We start from the raw sequence: 22,235 nt of genomic DNA on the forward strand, positions 1-22,235 counted from the left end.
GTAAACTATGCTGTATTCACCCAAATAAATTTAATTTGTCTTGTATATGTTCTTGCTTAATAATAAATGTTAATTTTTTGATTATTGCTGTTGCCTCTAGTAATTCTGTGTGTGTTTTTAATAAGTTCCAGTCCATTTTAAGCTAGCAATATAATAATTTTTAAACAATAGTTGACAAAATAAAATAACCCAGCATGTTTGGTAAAAACATCTGTTCTGTCCAATATTTACCCAGCGCTGAGTTACAAAATAACCCAAGTTGGGTTGTTTTTAACCCAGCATTTTTAAGAGTGTAGAGGCATCAGCAATAATCAAAAGGTGGACATTTATTAGTAAGCAAGTTTAAAAAATGTTAAATTTATAAATGTTCATTTATTAAACATATTAATAAATGTTAATTTCCAAAATACTGTGGATTCATTTTAAGCATGAAATATAGTAATCTTTAAGCAATAGTTTAGTTAAATAAAATTACCCAGAAGGCTGGGTCAAAACAACCCAATCGTTGGGTTTGTCCATATTTCACTCAGTGCTGGTTGGTTTTTAACCCAGTGTTTTTTTTTGTTTTTTTTTTTTTTAGAGTGCATGACACAAAATGTAATTGAATATTTGAAGGATTGAATACACTTGTAGTTTGTATATATGGTGGATGAAATCGAGCTACATTTTCATTATCGGTGCAACTTCAGTCAGACTAATGATTTTGTTAGTCCAACTGAAATCAAACTTTCAAAGTGCATGTAAATGCTCTAAAAACAATGTTTGGACAGTACATGAAAGGTTAAGGTAAGTTTCAGCAGAGAACAAGGAAATGTATGTGTACACTTGAAAAGTTTGGGGTTGGTAAGATTTTATCTTTAAGTCTTTTACACTCATTAAGTCTGCATTTATTTGATCAAAAATACTTTAAAGACAGTAACTTTGTGAAATATTATTACAATTTAAAGTAATTTTTTTCAGTATACTTAAAAATGTAGTTTATTTCTGTGAGTTTTCAGCATTACTCCAGTCTTCAGTGTCACATGATCCTTCAAAAATCATTCTAATATCCCGATTTGATGCTAAAGAAACATTTCTTATTATTAATGTTGAAAACATTTATGCTACTTAATATTTTTAATAATTTACATTGCATTTTCCTGGATTCTATGATTAATAGAAAGTTCAGCATTTATTTGAAACCTACAAATGCCTTTATGGTCACTTTTGTTTTAATTTAAGGTATACTTGCTGGATAAGAGTACTGTTTCTTTAAAAGAGAAATCTTACCGACCCAAAACTTTTCAATGGCAGGGTATGTATGTGTCTCAGTCTCAGACAGAGACTATGAAACTCCAAGCAGAAGGTCTTCCAGTGCTGAAAATCCCCCCATCACTCTTAACACACTCCCAATGCTGCACAGATCCAGTGTTTCTTGAAGACCCGGGGTTACCGGCCACTGACCCGTTATCAATGAGCTCGCGCGAACTCCCTGAAGTTCATCTGTCAGTGAAGGTTTACATCTGCTCAGAAGGTTAAGTGTGTCTGACAGCTGTTTTCTTTACTTTCCTGATTTGTGAGACTTGCAGTTAAGGGTTGAATTGTATGTGGTTTTAGTGTTTCTTTGTGTCTGCTTCAGTCCAGAGGAGAGCATCACCTCTTCTTGCATCTTACAGGCAGCTCAGTCTCTCCTCCTCTTCTTCAACCAAACCCCTGCAGCAAGAAAAGGAAAAAAACAAGTCAGTCTGCTTGTATTTGACCCAAAGCTTAGCCAAAGGCATCTGATATTTTACACCCTAGTAAAACCAATGTTAAATCTAAATTTCATCTGCACTAGTGAAAAGTTGGGGCAACTATTACAACGCAAATCTCATTGTCACAGGTTTCTAAATTAAGGATAATCTTAAGCAACTGTACATCATGGTGAAATGTCTGTTGAGAGCTACACAGATGCTTGGATAAATGGTGTAGAGTCTGTGCCATTTTATACTTATTATGATGCTGAATGTGGCATCAGAGATACTCATCAACAACCTTGCATCTGGCAAAAACTACATTTGGGATTTTTCACAAGCCAAATGGCAATGGAGATGGCAGCACAGTGTCATTAGGGGTTTGTGGAGCAGACAGCTCTCTAAAATCTGCAAGAACATACAAGCCAAGTCTTCATCTCTTATTCATCAAGGATGAGAAAGCGGCAGTAATACGAAACTAGTATGTTGAGGAAAGTTAGTTTATCTTATATAGAGGTGTGATATCAGCAGCCTGGCCTGTTGACTAAGACAAAACCATTTTAATGAGCTATTGTTTGTAAAGCGGTCGCTTCCTAAACCTCTAGGGGCAGGAAGCTCTATTTTAGGGGCATTTCAAAGGATTAAGGTTATGTGGCGTCATGCCACATACATCAGTGGAGATAGGGTGTATTCCCAATCCGGTGATGCCACGAAAAAAAACATGTTAAGGGAAGCAGGAAATTACTTCATGCTTTTTGTAACTGTAAGGGGATGCATTTCCTGTGACCCATCTTGGCCTCAGGAATGAGGGCACTATTCTTAGACATGTCATCAGCATGCATTGCATCACTCATTTGGCAGTGCAATGACATACACCACCAGTCAAAAGTTTTTGAACAGTAAGATTTTTCATGTTTTTTTAAAGAATTCTCTTCTGCTCGCCAAACCTGCATTATTTGATTCAAAATACAGCAAAAGCAGTAATATTGTGAAATATTTTTACTATTTAAAATAACTGCTTTCTATTTGAATACATTTTAAAATGTAATTTTGCCTAATATGCTAATTTGCAGGCCAAGAAACATTTATTATTATTATTATTATTATTATTATTTTAAACAGTTGAGTAATTGTTTCAGGATTCTTTGATGAATAGAAAGATCCAAAGATCAGCATTTATCTGAAATAAAAAAGATTTTGTAACATTATACACTACACCATTCCAAAGCTTGGAGTCAATATTTTTTTTTTTTTTCCATGGGGTGGGGGGCATATTATAGAAATTAATACTTTTATTTTGCAAGGATGCTTTAAATTGATCAAAAGTGATAACATTTATAATGTTACAAAAGACTCAACAGAAAAAAGCAAATCAGAATATTAGAATGATTTCTGAAGGATCATCTAACTTCATGTGGATCATGTGATGCTAAAAATTTAGCTTTGGAATTGTAGGAATAAATTACCTTTTTGAATATATATATATAGAAAACAGTTATTTTAAATAGTGAAAATATTTCACAATGTTACTTTTTTGCTACACTTTGGAATAAAATAAACGCAGGCTTGGTGAGCTGAAGAGACTTTTTTAAAAATGTTAAAAATCTTAATATTCTAAAAACCTTTGACTGGTAGTGTAATTCAACACAAATATATTCTATAAACTGTAAAAATATTTTGTATATATCTCCACAGCTGCTGTGAGAGTCATTAAATAAAAATTTTACCATTTTGTTTGACAAAACTAGCATCATATCATACTGTATACACACAGAAACTTCACGGCAACCTGTCAAAATAAAAGTCCGGTTTAACGTGTAATAGAAATATATTAATCTTGTATTACTTTGTACAGTATCATGTACATCTTTATATATTTCTATTTCTGGCCAATTTAAATAAAACAATTAAATGATTAAAATAAATATTACAACCAGTTTATCCACTTATTACAACTTTTTAACAGAATATTCACACTAATTTTCTCCCATGTATTAATTTTAACAGTAAACTGTTTGTTTGGTTTAATTTGCATTTGATTAAAAATAAATAAATGCTTAATGCCTTCATCAAAAATTTAAAAATTCTGGAAAAAGAAAAAAGAAAAAGATTTTGTAAATGTTGAAATGGAGAGTTTTGGACTTTTTTTCACTGAAATAATGTTTTTGTTATTATACAGAGACTAAAGTATCGAAAAAAAAAAAAGAACCGTTGGGTACCGGCACCCCTGCCCCATCCATCCCCCTACCCCTACCCCTCCAAAACTGTGAACCTAGGGGAAACACAGTTTTCCTGTCTTTTTTACTGTCTTAGTGATCAAAAAGCAGCTTTGATGAGCATAAGAGACTATTTTCAAAAACATTTAACTTTCACCGACTCCAAACTTTTGAATGTTAGTGCATCATGTTAATGTATGAGCAGTAATAACAGCGATGGTTGCCTTTACACAGCACCACTAATGATAGTCATAATGTATCACCTGTAAGCAGCAATCTCTATATCTAGATTCATTTTCTGATTCAGCAGTTCTTCATAGTCCCCGCTCTGATCCTTCATCTGGAACTGAAGATCAGCCTCCTCCTCCTCCAGCTGACAAATGTAATTCTGAACAGAGACAGCGCAATGATAAAACACTGAGAACTGCTGCAGTAGAATATAAACAGTGAGTGTTTGTACCTCCAGCTCCTCGATCTCCTCCAGGTATTTGGCTTTCCTGATTTCTATTTCAGCATCCAACTCATCTCCACGTTTCTCCAGCTCTGCCACCTCTTTCTGCAGCTCTCCAATCTACAATCACACATACACAACACCAAAAAAGATTTGAACACACCTGCCTGAATGTATGTGTGATCTAAAATGCTTAAAATGTATTTACTGATGCATGCATTTTTATTTAATAAAAACACAAGATGCTACACCAGAGCCACCAAGCATCCAGCACATATCGGGAGCTCCTTCAGTACTCTTTAAAAAGCATCTTAGGTGGCATCCCATGAAGTTGGCCAGAGTGCGCAGAGCTATAATCTAGACAAAGGACGGCTAATTTAAAGCTAGTTTTATTTAACTTTTTATTGTCGCTATATAATTTCCATAACTCCCTTTGTGTTATTTCATAGTTTTAATGACTTTACAATGTGAATAATTGTAAATAATTTGATAAAAATGAGTATGAGCGGCCAAATAAAGACGTCCACTGTGCACAAACATAATCTGATGCAGATCCACAGTGTATAACAACACAGAGCCGAGCTTAACATAACATTATGTTGTAATTAATGGCTATTTTGGTCTTAAACTAGCAATTGTGAGAACATGTCTGAAAACAGTCGACGTTTCATGTTGCATATTCAGCCATCAACAAACACAACGCAGAGAACTGTCAGCCACACCTCTGTGCACGAGCTGCCCTGCTGTGAGTAATTACTGTAATCAGGTAAGTTAAACAGTCAGCTGTCAGAGATGGATGGAGATTGCATGCTCGGTTTCTCTTTCAGGTAGATCACGGGAGGCTCCGAGCTCTGTTATTAACAAGCTGATGATACGTCAGTCGATGAAAACGGTTGTTACTCTGGTCTGAGTCTTGAGTGAGGGGAAGGCGGTCTGGTCAGTTGCCCCCACCCCAGAGAAAACTAGCCACGTCTCTGTCGTAATAACAGCTAAATGAGGCCTGATTTCACCACCAACAGTTTGTTTAGGCAAACTGTCTCAGAGAGCAACAAGATCACTAGTATCCATCCTTAATGGCAGGAGAGATAGGGCGATGAGTTTATTAGGGATGTGTCCAAAACCAAAGACATCTGCCCACTGCCAAGTCAGTCAGAAAAATCATAAGGAATGTTTTAAGAAAACTGAGGGTCAGTGACAACTCTTGATATACTGACTTATTTAAAACTACATTAAACATGTAATTTAAACATAATAATTTGAATTCTGCTCTTGTATAAGGAGTAATACATTTTAAATTAGAATATATTTATTATGATAATTTTCTGGGGCATGGAACAAAAAAAAATCTGATATTGCAGTGAAGAAAAAAGCCTCATTATAAATGTGTCAAGGTCATTACGTCTCTTAAGATACCAGTTAATTTGACAGCAAGGCAAGGTTAGCTAAGGTTGTAAATTGTCATTTGGTCCAACTCGACCGATATGTGTTTTTCAGGGCCGATGGAGATACTGATCATTATAGACCAAATAGACCGATAACCAATATTTTGAACCGAGATATATATATGTCTGGTGTAAAAAATAAATAAATAAATTAAAAAAAAAAAGCTCAAACCCTACAAAAACCTGCTATTTGTGAATTCATAAAATTTGTAAAAAAAAAAAAAAAAAAAATGTGTACACTCACTTTAAGGTGTATGGAAAATGTGTTAATATTTTTTACTTGTTTTCACAAGTTGACATTTTAGAATCATTTAATGTATTTATTCTTAAAATATTTATTTTATTTTATTTTTAAATAGGCATAAAAGCCATATGAAACTAATAAATGCATAGAACACAATTCTATGTGTGCACATGTGTTTTAAATTAGTATTTCAAGATACTAGCTTTTTCTTTATCCTGGACACTCTTAAGCTACGTTCACAGTGCGAGCCTTAGAGTTCAATTCTGATTTTTTCTCAAATCTGATTTTTTTTTTTTTTTTTTTTCTGTTCTTATTTGTTTTAAATGTGGCCAATATCACTTTTCCAATGTGAACAGATCATTGTTCTGAACTGATCCGCATGTGCAAAAGAACAATACAAACAAGGTTGCCAGGTTTTTACAAAATCTGCAAATCCCTGTTCAAAAGTTTACTGTTCTTAATACTGTGTGTTTAACCTGAATGATCCACAGCTTTTTTTTTTTTTTTAGTTGTTCATGAGTTCCTTAGTTTTTTTTTTTTTTTAGGGGTTGACTGATAAGTATTTTTTTTTTCAGGGCTGATGGAATACGGATTATTACAGATAGTAGACCGATAACCGATATTTTGAACCAACATATATGTCTGGTGTGAAAATAAAAATTAATGTCAAAATTAAAAATAACAAGAGCTCTGACAAAAACGTTCTTTAAATGCTTTTAAATTATTTTATTGGATACCAATAACCATAAAAATGCTTAATATCGGCACCGATAATCGGCCAGGTCAATAATCAGTCAACCCCTAGGTGCAACCCTCCAAAACCTGCCATTTATGAATTAACAATTCATAATATTTGTAAAAGGCTAAAACAAAATAAAATAAATTGTTTGTACTAAAAATACACTGAAAATGTTTTTGAAAATAATGATTAAAATGTGCACACTCACTTTGAGGTGTATAGAAAATGTGTTAATATTTTTTTACTTGGTTTCATCATGGTTCTAAACTGATCCGCATGTGCAAAAAACAATACGAACAGGGATGCCAGGTTTTCACAACAAAATCCACTCAACTGCTTCTCAAAACTAGCCCAATCACATTCCGTGGTGTAAATATCGGTTAGTGGGGTCACTTCAACCCAGACTTGAAAAACAACCCACAGCAAAAGTAAAAAAGTAGCCCAATTCCACAGGAAAACGGTGGACTTGGCAACATTTGCGCGGCGTGCTGTCTTACACAAGAAAAGAGGGAGGAAATAAAGCAAGTGATTATGCATTTATTTATCATGTGATCTGCTGCAGAAGCCACGGAAATTATGCACAAGCAATATGAAAAGTAAAGACAAGGACGTGACAAGAGAGCAAGTTTTGATCCTATTCCTCATTTTGCTTGTTTTGTTCCATGTGTGTACGGAACAGTCACTCCCGCATTTGTAACCATAGCAAAATTTTGGCGTCTTGCGGGAGTGAATAAGAATTTAGCCATTTGGTATCTGCCATTTTTTTGGCTAAAGACTGTATTTGTCTGTCGATTTTAATTAAACTACTGCTGATAGACGTGCTGTGTCTTGTTTATGCTCGGGAGGGTGCTTTAGAGAGCTCTGTCTTGCAGTGTTGCCATGTCCTCATATTTACAAGGCTCATAAAGCAAGTAAAACACTTTATATGTTGTGGATATGAGATATGATTTTTTTGGTGTTATAAATCATAAAACATTTGGGTGTTTTTTGTGCTTGTCCTTGTTTGTTGCTTTTTTTTTTTTTTTTAAATGAAGATCTGGCAACACTGACACTTTTCCGCAGGGCTCATGAGCACAACTAACCCCGTGTCAAAATGTGCTAAGGTTAAGGCTTATTTAACTGTTATTTTCTTGCATCTCACATACAGAGGAAGACACATTTCTGATGCACGTTTAAATACGTCAGTAACAACTAGCTGTTCAGTTCAGTTTAGTTCCGTACACACTGTGTAGAATCTATGTAAATACACTTGTCACTACCAGTGTTTTCCAGGAGTTAATGTGGTTGTCGAATGCGGATTTCACTCCCATATTTTAGTGAACTACGTGTGTACAGAACACGTTTAAGGAGTAAAGGGTGAACTGACAACCAAATTTAGCTGCAGTGTGTATGTGCCCATTGAAGTGACTCCCACAAGTGCAGAATCGTGACAAATGTTAATCTAGAGTGATGTAAAAGTCGAATGATTTCCAACATGACTGTATCAGATACGACTGTATTCCATTTAGTACCACATATGGAAGTAGCACAAATTGGAATTGAAAAGATCAGATTCCTTGTGGTTTGTGCTGTTCACACTGTCATGAGAAAAACAGATTTGAGTCAGATGTAAGCAAAAAAAATAACTAAGATTTGAGCAACATTTGCCTGCAGTGTGAACGTAGCCTTATTTGTCACTGACCCTTCAAACAGGCTTCCAAGACAACTTCAAGTGAGTTTCATAAATACTGAATATTGCTTCACTACAATGCATATTTCCCAGTAGAAATGGGATCAACGGCTTCAGAAGCCATTATTCTTTCCGCCAACCACTGAACTGCACAAGGAATTGAATATCATAGGAGACATCTATGCAGCTGTCAAAAAGTGACCGGTTGAAGGGATTTTAGTAGAGAGGACATAAACACTGGATTCAGATATGCCTTGATGCCTTTCTGCCTCCAAGGTAGGAAGGCATCCTGCAAAGGTTTTTGACAGAAGCTAAGAAGCACAACTGAGAAAAATGAGGAGAGAAATACAGAGAGAATGTAGTATGAAAGGAAGAAGCAAGATGCAGCGAAACGGACTGTCCATCACTGATCAGGGAACAGGATCCTGTGTTATGAGAGTGAGCAGTGTGGTTGAAGATGGTCAGTTTATTTTAAGAAAGGGGCTACGACCACAACCACAATAATTAGAACCAAACCACCCTGTTTGTTATCTTAAATGTAAAGGTGTCACCTGTGGCTGACCAATGATTTTCTAGCTCTTCAAAATGTAAACTAAAGCAGCGAACGGATCCTAATCGTTCCAAACATAATCCTAAATGATTTCCTTTTACACAAATGCAGTCACTTTTTTTTTTTTTTCTTTTTTTTTTTTCAACCTAAAGTTTCTCTTCCTGTCGGTGAGGGAGGCTGACAGGTGAGATTTTATTACTACGGCTCAGTGCGATTTGCTGTCTCCCGAGGCACTGCAGGAATGTGTGAAGTTTATGAAGTTTATGATTGGGGGAGAGAGTGCGTTGGCAGACTGTGAAATGTATTGTTCATAATGGAAAGCAGTGAGGGAGATAAACACTGTTAGAGACGATACACTCCTCACAAGCTCCTGGTCCTATCTCTCAGAATAAACACTCCGGGCAGCAGGAGTTCTCTTACTTTATTCCTCAGCTGTCAGTCTGACTGAGGACGCTGCATTGTAAAACACCATCCCCCACAAAAAAACTCCTCAGCTTTTGCCCGCTCTCCTAAACGCTGATTTTCAGCATTAGGGCTGACACAGGAACTCGTGTCTGATGCTGAGCTGCTGAGGTGGTGGGTGTTCAGGTCAATCATTTGAGTTAAGCTGTGGCCATGTACACACTGAACAGGTTTGAGAGTAACAAGCGTATTTAAACGTGGGACCAAATCCCCTGAATTATTGTTCTGTGACCACACAGATTACAAGAGCATAAAACAGCAAGACAAATATGGACAAGTACCTCCATCCCTTATAGGTTAGTTTTTGTTTGCACAATAAGAGGCTCGCTAGGAAGTCGCTGACTCCTAAAATTAAATATTTAGGATCCAACTTTCTCTATTTTACAAATTACAGTATAGTTCGACAGCAGCTTTTCACTGTTACTCAATCCTGATTTATCCTGATTGTATTTGTGACATATACATATCACAGCTTTGTACAAATATTTCTGCCTGTTTGAAAATGAACAAGTTAAATAATTAGTTCATTTCCAGAACAAACATTTACAGATAATTTACTCACCCCCTTGTCATCCTTTCTTTCCTCAGCTGTAAAGAAATTATGTTTTTTGAGGAAAACATTTCAGGATTTTTCTCCATATAAGTCCTCTCTGTGGTCCCGGCGAGTTTGAACTTCCAAAATGCAGTTTAAATGCAGCTTCAAAGGGCTCTAAATGATCCCAGACAAGGAATAAGTGTCTTATCTAGCGAAACGATTGGTCATTTTCTAAAACGGTTTACAATTTATATACTTTTTAACCTCAAATTCTCATCTTGTCTAGCTCTGCAATGCATATACGTACTTTGTGCAGTCCCGTTCAAGACTCCCTTCTCATTTTCTCCTCCAACTCAAAATCGCCCTACATTGCTGTTTTACATTGCTGTTTTACCTTTTATTGTAAAGGGCATTTGACCTTCTTTGTACGTTCACTTTGTAAACACTGGGTTGGTACTTCTGCAGCGAAGTAGGGCGATTTTAAAGATGGAGGAGAAAATAAGATGGGAGTTTTTCAACATACCCTAACAGTGGGACAGCACAGAGTAAGCATGCGTATCACAAAGCTAGTCAAAACGAGCATTTGAGGTTAAAAAGTATATAAATTGTACATTTTTGTAGAAAATAACTGATCGTTATACTAGATAAGACCCTTCTTTCTAGGCTGGGATTGTTTAGAGCCCTTCGAAGCTGCATTTAAACTGCATTTTGGAAGTTCAAACTCGCGGGCACCATAGAAGTCTACTATATGGAGAAATATCCTGAAATGTTTTCCCTCAAAAAACATAATTTCTTTACGACTGAAGAAAGAAAGACATGAACATCTTGGATGACAAGGGGATGAGTAAATTATCTGTAAATTCTTGTTCTGGAAGTGAACTAAACCTTTAAATTATAATCGTAAATTATAAAAACGAATTTAGATGTAATCTCTAGTGCACTCACTCTACAAATTTAACTAATAATATATAATAAAATATAACTAATAAAACTAATAATAATAACTACAATATGTACCTTTACTTCTTCAAAAACAGTGACACTTCAGCCAACTTGTCTGATGAAGACAATGCCATAATTAAAAAAAAAAAAAAAAAGTGAAATTCATGTTGGAATGGTGCACTTTTTTTTTTTAGAGGTGAAATATTGTTACTTCAACTTACTATGCTAAACAACCAATGATACTTTTAGAATATTCAGACATTTTTAGAATTTTATGTATTCGGTTTTGACAAAAATTTCTCAATTTTATTCTATTTCTATTCACAAACTTGCGATTCATCTTAACTAATGCTGTAAAATATACAGAGTCAGTTGGCACTGCATTACTATAATATTGGAGGTTAATGAACTGATTTGTATACAAACGCTTAAATTACACTTAATGAAGTTTAAAAAAAAAAATTACAATTACATAGATATATTTCTTAAATGTTAAATGGGGGTTATCGTAAAAACTTGACGGATTTATACATTAAACATTGAAGAACAGTAAAAAATTATAATAAATGTGTTATATGGTGCACATATTTAACAAAATGCTCCTCTCTGAAGTTTTCATTTTCATTTTCTAGCTGATTAATAAGTTTATGGTCACCAAACATGTTTTTTCAGAGGTAAAGGTTTTGTTGTGACATTGTGTACAGGCTGTTATATTTACGTCCTTGCGCAGTTAAAACTTAATGAGCGATTAAATGAGACAAGACACAGATTTCTGTAAGTTGTACTTTTTCATTTAACATACCTTCAGATGTTTAATCATGTTTATTTTGCACTGAAACTGGTATTAAAGTGAAAGAGAAGATCATTTCAAATGCTACAGCAATCTGTAACTCCACATTAAATTAGGCAAAAATGGCAATTATTGTTTGAATATTGTAATAAAATGGACATAATTTGAAATCTGAGATTTTGTTTCATATAAAAAGTAAAAAGCACAAAGCTTATTGCGATTTACTGGATGGGAAGTGAGCTACAATATTCCGTTCATTAACTGAAACCAGGCTAGACTAATCAATTCTTGGGATTTTTCTGGGAATCAATATTGTTTCGTAATGATAATGAGAATGAGAATCGATTAGATTGAGAAATCAACTTTTGTTTTACCCAGTCCTACTATTTATTACAATAAAACTTTGTTGCAAATATTTTTAACTACAAAGAATCATTCCCAGTTCACTTAGAATCAATCATCACTAATACTGACTTGCAGTTCAGTGAGGGAGTTTGATTCAATGTCCTAACTCACATGCAAGTTCAAGACCATTTTGCACTGGTTCATAAGAATCATTTGTTTGGACGATGTGCATCATTTCATGTAGGAAATAGCAGTGTGCACTCTAATGAGACGATATCTGCCTAAACTCAAACTAAGCTTTAGACTAATTTAAATAATGGCTCAAAGGTTTTGTTTTTAGTCTCATTTGTGGCCATTTTAGTGGCAGCCTGGAGCCCTGGAGTGTCTTTTAATGGTTCAGAGCTGTGTCGTTGAAGCAGAAGTGTGTCGTTGAGGGTAAAGTCACTTACCAGGTTCTTAAGGACATTCACGTCAGTCTCTTTGGAGACGTCCTTCACTTTCCCTCCAGTCAATTTAGCCAGCTGCTCCTCCTTCTCCTTTCCTGCGGCATCAATGGCACTGGCGCTCGAGGCTCTGAACTCAAACTGAAAAGCAGGAAAGGTTCACAGCTTTAAGTTTGGAAGAGTTACCACCCATTAAGTTCTGCAGTCTGCAGGCAGTGAAGATGAATCACTGATTATTCCCAGAAGAAAGAAGAGCAAATGAAGGCCCATCAGGTAAGCAGGTGCAACCAGTCAAAAATCGGCCTCCAATTACTGTTTCCCCCAAATCCCAATCAATATCAATTGTGAGTGAAACAATTAGGCCTTGTGTGGCACTAATGAAACAAAGTGCTAGTTTCTGGTTCTGAGACCACCTGAGAGAGAGAGCAATGAATAGAAAAGCAGACCAAATGAAAACAGGGAATGTGTTTGTGCGTGTGCGAGCTGGTTTTTGTGCATGTACGACTTTTAGCACACTAGCAGAGAGTTTTTCTTGGCCTGCTTATCTTACACCCACACACAAACACACACTAGAAGTCTCTTATAGCCTATAGAGGCTCTCCAGTGTCTTCTTGTAGAAGTGCTCTCTTCTCCTCTCCAGACTCATTCTGCATAGAAGCCTGGGAAGGGCTCCAGAGCTCTGATTACCTCCGCGACCCTGGTCGAGAGCAGCCACTTTGGGGGCAAATGGGGTTAAAGGGCACTGGTGCTGTAGGATGACCTTTAGAGAGCCCTCACTCCTCAAAAGACACAGAGGGGACAATAGTGCTCTGTGCTAGATGTGGACAGAGCTCTCTGTCCAACAGAACTGTCCCCTGAAGTAAAGCGTGAAAGAGGAAGGAAAAAAAACAAGCATACCAGTCATATTGAGATGTGTTAAGAGGTCAGTAGGGATGTAACGATATTATCAATGCTGTAATATAAAAACTGTCTTGATATTATCATGGTCACAGGATGATATGAAACGATAGGTCTTCCAGGCAAAAGTGTAGTTTTTAAAACATTTAAACATTTTATTCTAACATTAAAGGTCTTCAAAGTTGCGTTTTGGGTCATTATGCTTTGACATAGCATCTGTCAAATGAACTAAAACCGAAAGCACAATATGGCTTAATCCCTTCTTCAACTATTTCAAAGCGAAGCGTGCACTTCATTCAGGAGATCAGCTCATGATCCGATGTGTTTCGCACCGCAGAGCGCTTCCGTTCACAGTAAATGCAGTGAACTCATTTATTGCACGTGCTGTAAGTTTAAAGCACGTTTCGGAGCTCAACAGCCGCCACTTAGGCTTTATTATTATTATTTTTTTTTTTTACAGCAGATGATTATAGGATTTCACTAGATTCGATGTGAATGTAATTTAGACTGAGACAGTATATCACAAATAAAAATAGGGTTGAGTCCTCTTTAAAGTTCAGGTACAAGCCAATTCACTGACTCTTTTCCTGACTTAAGCTTTCCTAGTTAAGAACATGGGATGAAGCTCTTAATTTTGAACTCTCAAAGTGCATTAGACAGAATAATTTAACTTTAAAATGTACAAAATTGTATTTTTTCCCCCAATTCTTCATTTGTTTTTGTTTTTGTTTTTTTAAATATCGCAAAAAAATATCATATCTGTCATTTTTTATATTTAAATCCTTCTAGACCGATGGTTCTCAAACTTTTTATACCAAGTACCACCTCAGAAAATATTTGGCTCTCCAAATACCACCATAATGACCAACATTAAAATACAGTAACGTAGTAGGCCTAAATATTCACCTACAGCTCTGCAAAGTTCAAAAATCTTATTTTATTCCTAATAAGAATATTTATTGCTGTTAGCCACTTTAACATTGTAAATACACAGTTTGAAAATTAAGACTGCACTGCAACTTTACTTAAAGATTAAATGTATTGTGTTTTAACATTAATTTATATTTAATTTAGTGATTACTTTGAGAACCACTCTTCTAGACCTTTTTGCAGTGCTTGATGGCGTCCATCCCAATTCACTTTCATTATATGGAAAAGAGCAGCATGAGCATTATGTTACATTTCTCCTTTTCTGTACCATAAGATACTGCTACTTTTTTGGTGATTAGTTCACTTCCAGAATAAAATTTCCTAATAATTTACTCACCCAATGTCATCCAAGATATTCATGTCTCTCTTTCTTTGGTCGAAAGGAAATTGAGGTTTTTAAGGAAAACATTCCAGGATATTCTCCATATAGTGGACTTCAATGGAAGCCAGTGGGTTGAAGGTCCAATTTGCAGTTTCAAAGGGCTCTACACGATCCCAGCTGAGAAATAAGGGTCTTATCTAGCGAAGCGATATGTCATTTGACCCAAAAAATAATTAAAATATATAAATTTTGTAACTACAAATGCTCATCTTGCACTAGCTTGACTTCACACATTATGTATGGAGTTTTTCGCCCTACCCTACCTTTTTGTAGAACGTTTTTTCTCAGCTGGTACCATGTAGACCCCATTTGAAGCTGCATTGAAAGCGCAGTTTGGACCTTCAACCCGCTGGCCACCATTGACGTCAACTATACAGAGAAAAATCCTGGAATGTTTTCCTCAAAAACCTAGCGGTTTTTTTGGACTGAAGAAAGAGAGACATGAACATCTTGCCCATGACATGGGCAATTTAGTTTGTACTCACAGTGTCGAAAGTCATTGACATGTCAGAATCGATGTCTTTATCTGTGTGTTATTCACCTTGAGGCTCTCAACTAGCGTGCTATAGTACTCCTTGATGTCCACGATGGCTGGAGTGATATCAAAAGAGGGAAACCGGAGGGATACAGTCGGAGAACCTTCATCCAGAGTCGTGGGCTCACACAATTTCTCCAGCCTCTGTGGACAAACACAACATTACGACTTTTAGTTTCTCCTCAGGTAACAACATCTGAGACGGGGCAGCTGTTCATTAATCTGGGCCTGATGAAGTGTTCATGAAAAGGAGATTGAGTCCAAGTCTCAGCTTGTTCTCCTCAACATGAATAATGAGTGAGCGGCAGATGAATCAAGATAATAATAGCAGTTAATAAAACAAGAACAACTTCTGTTTTCATTTCATACGCCTGAACTGTGAGTTATGCCGCACGTCCCAGAGGGAGGTCAACGGATATTTCTCAGTTTCCAGCACTTGAGTACCCGCAGACTTCCCATATACTATATTCTTTCATTCTATGTTTTGAGGGACCGTGTTTCCTGTCAGTCTCCATTCCGCAAAACCCGTTCCCCTTACAATCAGAGGAGACACTTTAAATGGCGAAACCCCCACAAGACCTTTCCAAGAATTCAGAGGTCTATGCTTTTTCTGATCAAAACTAAGAAGTAACATGGCCTTACCATTTCGTGCTGCCTCTCCATGGCGGCCAGCTGCTCCTCATAGATGGCCACTTGCTCTCGAAGGGCCAGGCAGTCAGTGGTAATTGCATCCACCTCCTGAGCGGGGCAACGGAAATAAAGGTCAATTCAAACACGAAGCACTTAGCCTCAACATCTTCTATCGTGAGCATCATCAGTGCCACCAGGTTTGCCCCAGCAAAGACTGCAATGCAGGGAAGAAGAGATCCACATACGCAGCCCGACATCCAACGCTCAGACAAAGCTGCGCTTTATTCGGCTCATCTGGGTATCTTAAGTGGCTGATTAATTGGCGATGAATTCAATTACTCAGAATGAAAGCATTTGCATGTGAATGCTGCAGTGTGACGGTGGGTCTGGGCGGCAGAGGAAGCGCATTGCACACACACGCTTCCCTGGAGCCCAGAATTGGCACGGTGGCCGCTGTTCCCGTTATCTCAGCATGAACACAAGCCTAGTACTGGAGAGAGTCTAGACAGCGTTTCGATGCCGATTTGCTTCCTCTATTCCACACCGCTGAAGGGCTGAACTCCACTATGGTGGACGCACTCCAGCTAGATGCTTAAAATCACATTTTCTCATGCCATTTTTTTCATATATATAACCGGTTATCAATTCTTTAAAATGCCAGTTATAACCAGTGAATTCAAAACTAAAAACATGGCATAGAATGCCATACTTCTGTATCTAAAGTATATATTATTTATACAGCTGCAACCCCGCTTCTATATGATCCTAGTGGTTCTCTTCCTGTTTTATTCTTTCCCTCCAACCCTCCTTTCTCCTCTCTGCGCAGCCGGAGAGCTAAGCCCTGCTCTGTTGCATCTAGGAGATATGAGAGTCTGAATGAGTGAATTATTAGGCACGGTGAAAGCTTTCCCACATCTGCTCTTTTACTGGAGATGTGCTCTGACATCTGTGGGGTGACGGAGTGGTTTCTACAGAAAGCAGCTCGGGTTTCAGAGTGGCCGCTGGCCGGGAGTCAGCGGGGCCTGTAATCAGGACTCTCCAGAGCGGATCTGGGAGCAGCAGCTGTGTTGTGCCACTCCAGGGACTTTCACACACCTCCACTGGAGTCAGAACACCCCACCCCACCCACAGCACAGGCTAACACTGCCATCTAGTGGTGGGGAGAGTGTAGAACTGTGCAAAAGTTAGTTTAAAAACTATATTCTGGTGTATTAATGCATAGATGTGGTATATATATATATATATAAGAAGAACAGAAAAGTACACTTTTTGCAGGGCAGTAACACTTCTTAACAGTAACCTTAATCACTATGCCACATCTATGCATTAATTCATTCAAAGAATTCATTTATATATATATATATATATATATATATATAAAATGAATTCTTAATGTTCAAAATTGCACTGTGGCATCTAAAGTATTTGGACACTTAAGCCACATTTAATGTATTTTTGTAATGTGATTCCATTAAAAACGTAACTTTTAATATTATTAAACTTTAATTATAAAGATAAAATGTATACGGATATTTTGACTGGATCAGTGTTGCTATTGTTAACTAAAACCAAAACTATTCAAAACCGCTTTTGATAAAATAAAATAAAATAAAATAAATGACAAAAGCTCAACAAAATTTCTAAAACAAATAAAAATTAAAATGCTAATTCAAACTATTTAAACCATTTTTGGTAGCTGAATAAAATAAAATAAATGTAAAAGAAATAGAATAGAAATAGAAATGACAAAAGCTCAACAAAATTACTAAAACAAACCAAAATTAAAATGCTAATTCAAACTATTTAAAACCATTTTTGGTAACTGAATAAAATAAAATAAAGGTAAAACAAATATCATAGAAATAGAAATGATAAAAGCTCAACAAAATTATTAAAACAAACTAAAATTAAAATGCTAATTCAAACAATTTAAAACCATTTTTGGTAACTAAATAATAAAATAAAATAAAATAAAATAAAATAAAATAAAATAAAATAAAATAAAATAAAATAAAATAAAATAAAATAACTAAAACAAATTCAAATTAAAATGCTAATTAAAACTATTTAAAAACAGTTTTTGGTAACAATCAAATTAAGTAAACAAAATAAAAGTAAAGTAAAAAAGAAATAGAATAAAAATAGAAATAACAATAGCTAAACAAAATGACTAAAACTAAAATAAAATGATAATTCAAAGTATTTAAAACCATTTTGGTAACTGAATAAATAAAATAAAATAAAACAAAATAAATGTAAAATAAATAGAACAGAAATAGAATGAGCTCAGAGCTCAAAAGCTCAACAAAATTTCTAAAACAAACAAATTAAAATGCTAATTCAAACCATCTAAAACAGTGTTTGGTAACTAAATCAAATAAAAGAAATAAAATAAAAGTAAAAAAAGAAATAGAATAGAAATAAAAATGACAATAGCTGAACAAAATTACTAAAATTAAAATGCTAATTCAAACTATATGTAAAATAAAATAAAATAATGTAAAAAAGAAATAGAAATGACAAGAGCTCAACTAAAGTACTAAAATAAAAGTAAAATGCTAATTTAAACTATTTAAAAACAGTTTTGGTAACTGAATAAAATCTAAAAAGTAAAAACAGAAACAATAAAAATAGAAATGACAAAAGCTCAACAAAATTACTAAAATAAACTCAAATTAAATGCTAATTCAAAACATTAACTATAAATATTACAATATTATGACTATATTATTAAATAAAACTAAAATAAAACAGTATTGGGTATGCCGTGTTTGTCAAACCTGTCTATAGTTGTGTGTTCATAGAGCAATGTAAAGTATACCAGCAATATACTATATTTTTACTCCAGTGATTTATTCTGTGTGAAATGGTCAACTGATTTTACACATCCACTAAAGATGATCTTGGGGCAGTTAGTCTAAAAATAAATGGTAAAAATAACAAAAGTTTTAGTTCTGAGAAAAGATCATCTATCATTAGAGTGGGTTTGATATTATGTCATACTCCATCAAAAGCTGTGAAATTCAACTTTAAATGTGGCTAAAGTGTCCAAATACTTTTTGGGGCCTTTATATACACCACATATCAAATAACATCTGCAGTATTCATGGCATTACCACAGAAACATCCTCTCGCTCTTGCTGGATGAGTCTCTTGTGCTCAACCACCTGATCGTATTTCATCTGCAGACGCCACAGCTCACCCTTCAGCTCCTCGGTGCTGCACAAAATCTCCTCCTGAGGGAAACGACAGCCCAGCAGCAATAAAAGAATCAACAAAATAGATCATGTGCCATGAGGAGAAAACAGATATGACTTCTCAACCTAATTTTATCAAGTGAGGCATAAATGCTCAGCACCACCCAGGCTTCTCAGAGTTTCTGAGTGGTACCTTTTCTTTCCGTAGCCTTTCTATCACAGCCTCCAGACTGTAGTCCACAGGAGCTCTGATGCTGATGGTAGTGGTGGAAATCTGCTCTGAGTTCAGCCTCTCCTCCAGCTCAATAATCTCAGCCTCAAGAGATTCATTCTCCTCTTCTAGACATCGAGTCTACCATAGTCACACACAACATATGGCATGAAAGTAAAGGACATGTAATGTGTACCGTAAGAATAACAGCTTATGCTTAAACTGATGATCATATTACACCACACAGTAGAGGACACTGTGACTGCAGCATCTTCATGGCCTTAATATGATTTTCCTCACACCCTCAGGCAAATGACTGACCCCATTAAACATCATGGAAATATGATAATTGGGCCACACACAGGGAACCCATTACATTCAGCATGAGCACAGCTGGTTGTTACCCAGCAGAGCCTAGGGTGTGTATGAGTGTGAAAATTTTCATGTCTCACCACGTCGATGAGGCCGGCCAGGCGATCGTTGAGGGCAGCGATGACGGAACGCTCATGGACAAATCGAGCCACACCCTCTTTGTTCAGGGCACGAGCTGCAGCAAAATCTAGCTCGGGACATTCTCGCACTGAAAGTCCACCCCTGTCAAACATACTGAAAGCTTTCCCATGTCTGCAATGGCTTGTTTATTTTCTAAGCAAGCATAAGCAAACAGTAATGAAGGAAAAGAGGAAATACTGAAGCACAAAAGAGCCTAACTAATAACACATATGTAGCTTATTTAAAATTGAAAGTAAGAACAAAGAGTGTGAAGTCATTGTTTACATATTTCAATTTAGGATTTTGGATGGATATACATGTATAAACAAATCAATATATAGTAGTCAGCATTTGAAGTGGATCAAAACCTTTCAACAAAGTTGTCCTAAAAACAAAACAATACCCATTCTTGTCTTAGGACAACTTTGATGAACTTGAAATATATATATATATATATATATACACACAGTAAATAAATACATTGAGCATTTCTAGGTTTTTTTTTTTTTAAATACATTTCTTATGCTCATCACAGCTGCATTTATTTGAACGAAAATACCAGAAAAAAGTGCAATAATGTAAAATATTATTGATGTTAAATAGCTGTTATTCCTGTCTCCAGTGTCACATGATCCTTCAGAAATCATTTTAATATGCTGATTTATTATCAGTCTTGAAAACAGTTGCGCTGCTTAATATTTTTTTGGGAACCTGCAATACATTTTTCAGGATTCTTTGATGAAAAAAGTTAAAAGGAACAGCATTTGTTTAAAAAAAAAAAAAAAAAAAAAAAAAAAAAAAAAATCTTTTGTAACAATGTAAACTACAGTTTAAAAAATTGTGTTCAATACATTTTTTTTTTTTTTTTTTTTTTGAAAGAAAATAATACTTTAATTCAGAAAGGATGTGTTAAACTGATAAAAAAAATGGGATATTAAAGACTTATTTGTTAGAAAAGATTTTTGTTTTCAGTAAATGCTGTTCTTTTACATTTTCATTCATCAAAGAATCCTGAAAAAAAGAATCACAGGTTCCAAAAAAAATATTAAGCAGCACAACTATTTTAAACATTAATATTAGTAATAATAAAAATAAAATCATAATATTAGAATGATTTCTGAACGATCATGTGACACTGAGGACTGGAGGAATGATGCTAACAATTCAGCTTTGCATCACAGAAATAAACTATATTTTAAGGTACATTAAAATAGAAATCCATTATTTTAAATTGTAATAATATTTCACAAAATTGCTGTTTTTTCCGCATTTTTGATTAAACAAATGCTGCCTTGATGAGCCTAAGAGACTTGTTTAAAAAAAAACAAAAAAAAAACAAAAAAAAAAAAAAACAACAACAACAACAACAACATTAAAAATCTTACTGATCCCAAACTTTTGAGCAGCAGTGAATATAGTGTAAATATATGAAACATTTTTTTTCCCCATATATAATTTTGTTAAAACTTCAGTGTTTCATATTGTTTTATATAAATTACATATATAAACACTATCATTCAAATGTTTGGACTATGTCCATTTTTCTCTTCTTTTTTTTTCCAAAAGAAGAAACTTGGCAAAGCTGCATTTCTTGAGCAGAAAATCAGCATATTAGAATGCTTTCTGAAGAATCATGTGACACTGAAGACTGGAGTAATGATGCTGAAAATTCAGCTTTGCCATCACAAAAACATATTTGTGAGCATAAGAGACTTCTTTCAGAAATTCAAAAAAAATGCATCAACCCTAAAATTCCACATATAACAATAACAACTAGTACAACTGCTCCTGGTGTTAATTGTAAAACAAAAATTAATTCTTTGAAAAACAAAGCAAAACAGTGTGAATAAAGATGACACAGAATCCTGTCTTAACTATGAGTTTATATAGAGGAATGCTCTGAAATGACAAAACAAAGCAATTCTATACTGATTACTAAATATTCATCCATAATCTAGGTTTTAAAATATACCACGCTTTTAGACTTATACGCACTGACCTGGCAGCGAAGCGGGCCTGGACTCCACAGCGTCCTGCAGCCTGGCTCCACTGCTCCTCAAACAGCTTACGGTAGGAAGACACTCTCAGCAGGGCCATGACAGCAGCAGGAAAGCAAGAAAAGATGACAACCGCACAAACCGGGGGTCTTTATAGACGTCAGGGCTGAGAATGTCACAAGCACTTGTGGGAACTCTCACTGAACACAAGGTGGACTAACTAAGGAAACAAGTGTCAGTAGACAAACCTTTCACATGAAGCAGAAACAATTTAGCCATTGCAACACCACTGATAGCCACTCCTTCAGAAAGCAGTTATACTTTTCAAGAGCTTGCACTAGTGTTGCTTTAATTTGAACAAACAGTGAGCCCTAAACTTTGCTGCACAAGTTTGAGCAATAATAATCATACACCAGTAATAAGA

At 35.4% G+C, this 22,235-nt stretch overlaps 1 protein-coding gene across 1 annotated transcript; it reads right to left on the reverse strand.

Annotated features, from left to right (window-relative positions):
- Positions 1 to 849: 849 nt before the first annotated feature.
- On the reverse strand, positions 850 to 22,043 carry vimr2 (vimentin-related 2). The gene is made up of 10 exons (XM_051127255.1): positions 21,814 to 22,043; positions 19,775 to 19,916; positions 19,305 to 19,463; positions 19,031 to 19,150; positions 15,927 to 16,022; positions 15,291 to 15,428; positions 12,547 to 12,681; positions 4,389 to 4,499; positions 4,192 to 4,316; positions 850 to 1,692 (listed from the first exon to the last, which is right to left on the reverse strand). The coding sequence occupies exons 1-10, from the start codon at positions 21,909 to 21,911 to the stop codon at positions 1,650 to 1,652; spliced, it is 1,167 nt and encodes a 388-aa protein (XP_050983212.1). The 5' UTR covers positions 21,912 to 22,043; the 3' UTR covers positions 850 to 1,649.
- Positions 22,044 to 22,235: the final 192 nt, after the last annotated feature.

This window comes from Labeo rohita, chromosome 14 (assembly GCF_022985175.1).
Source record: "Labeo rohita strain BAU-BD-2019 chromosome 14, IGBB_LRoh.1.0, whole genome shotgun sequence".
In the NCBI taxonomy this organism is placed as follows: domain Eukaryota; kingdom Metazoa; phylum Chordata; class Actinopteri; order Cypriniformes; family Cyprinidae; genus Labeo; species Labeo rohita.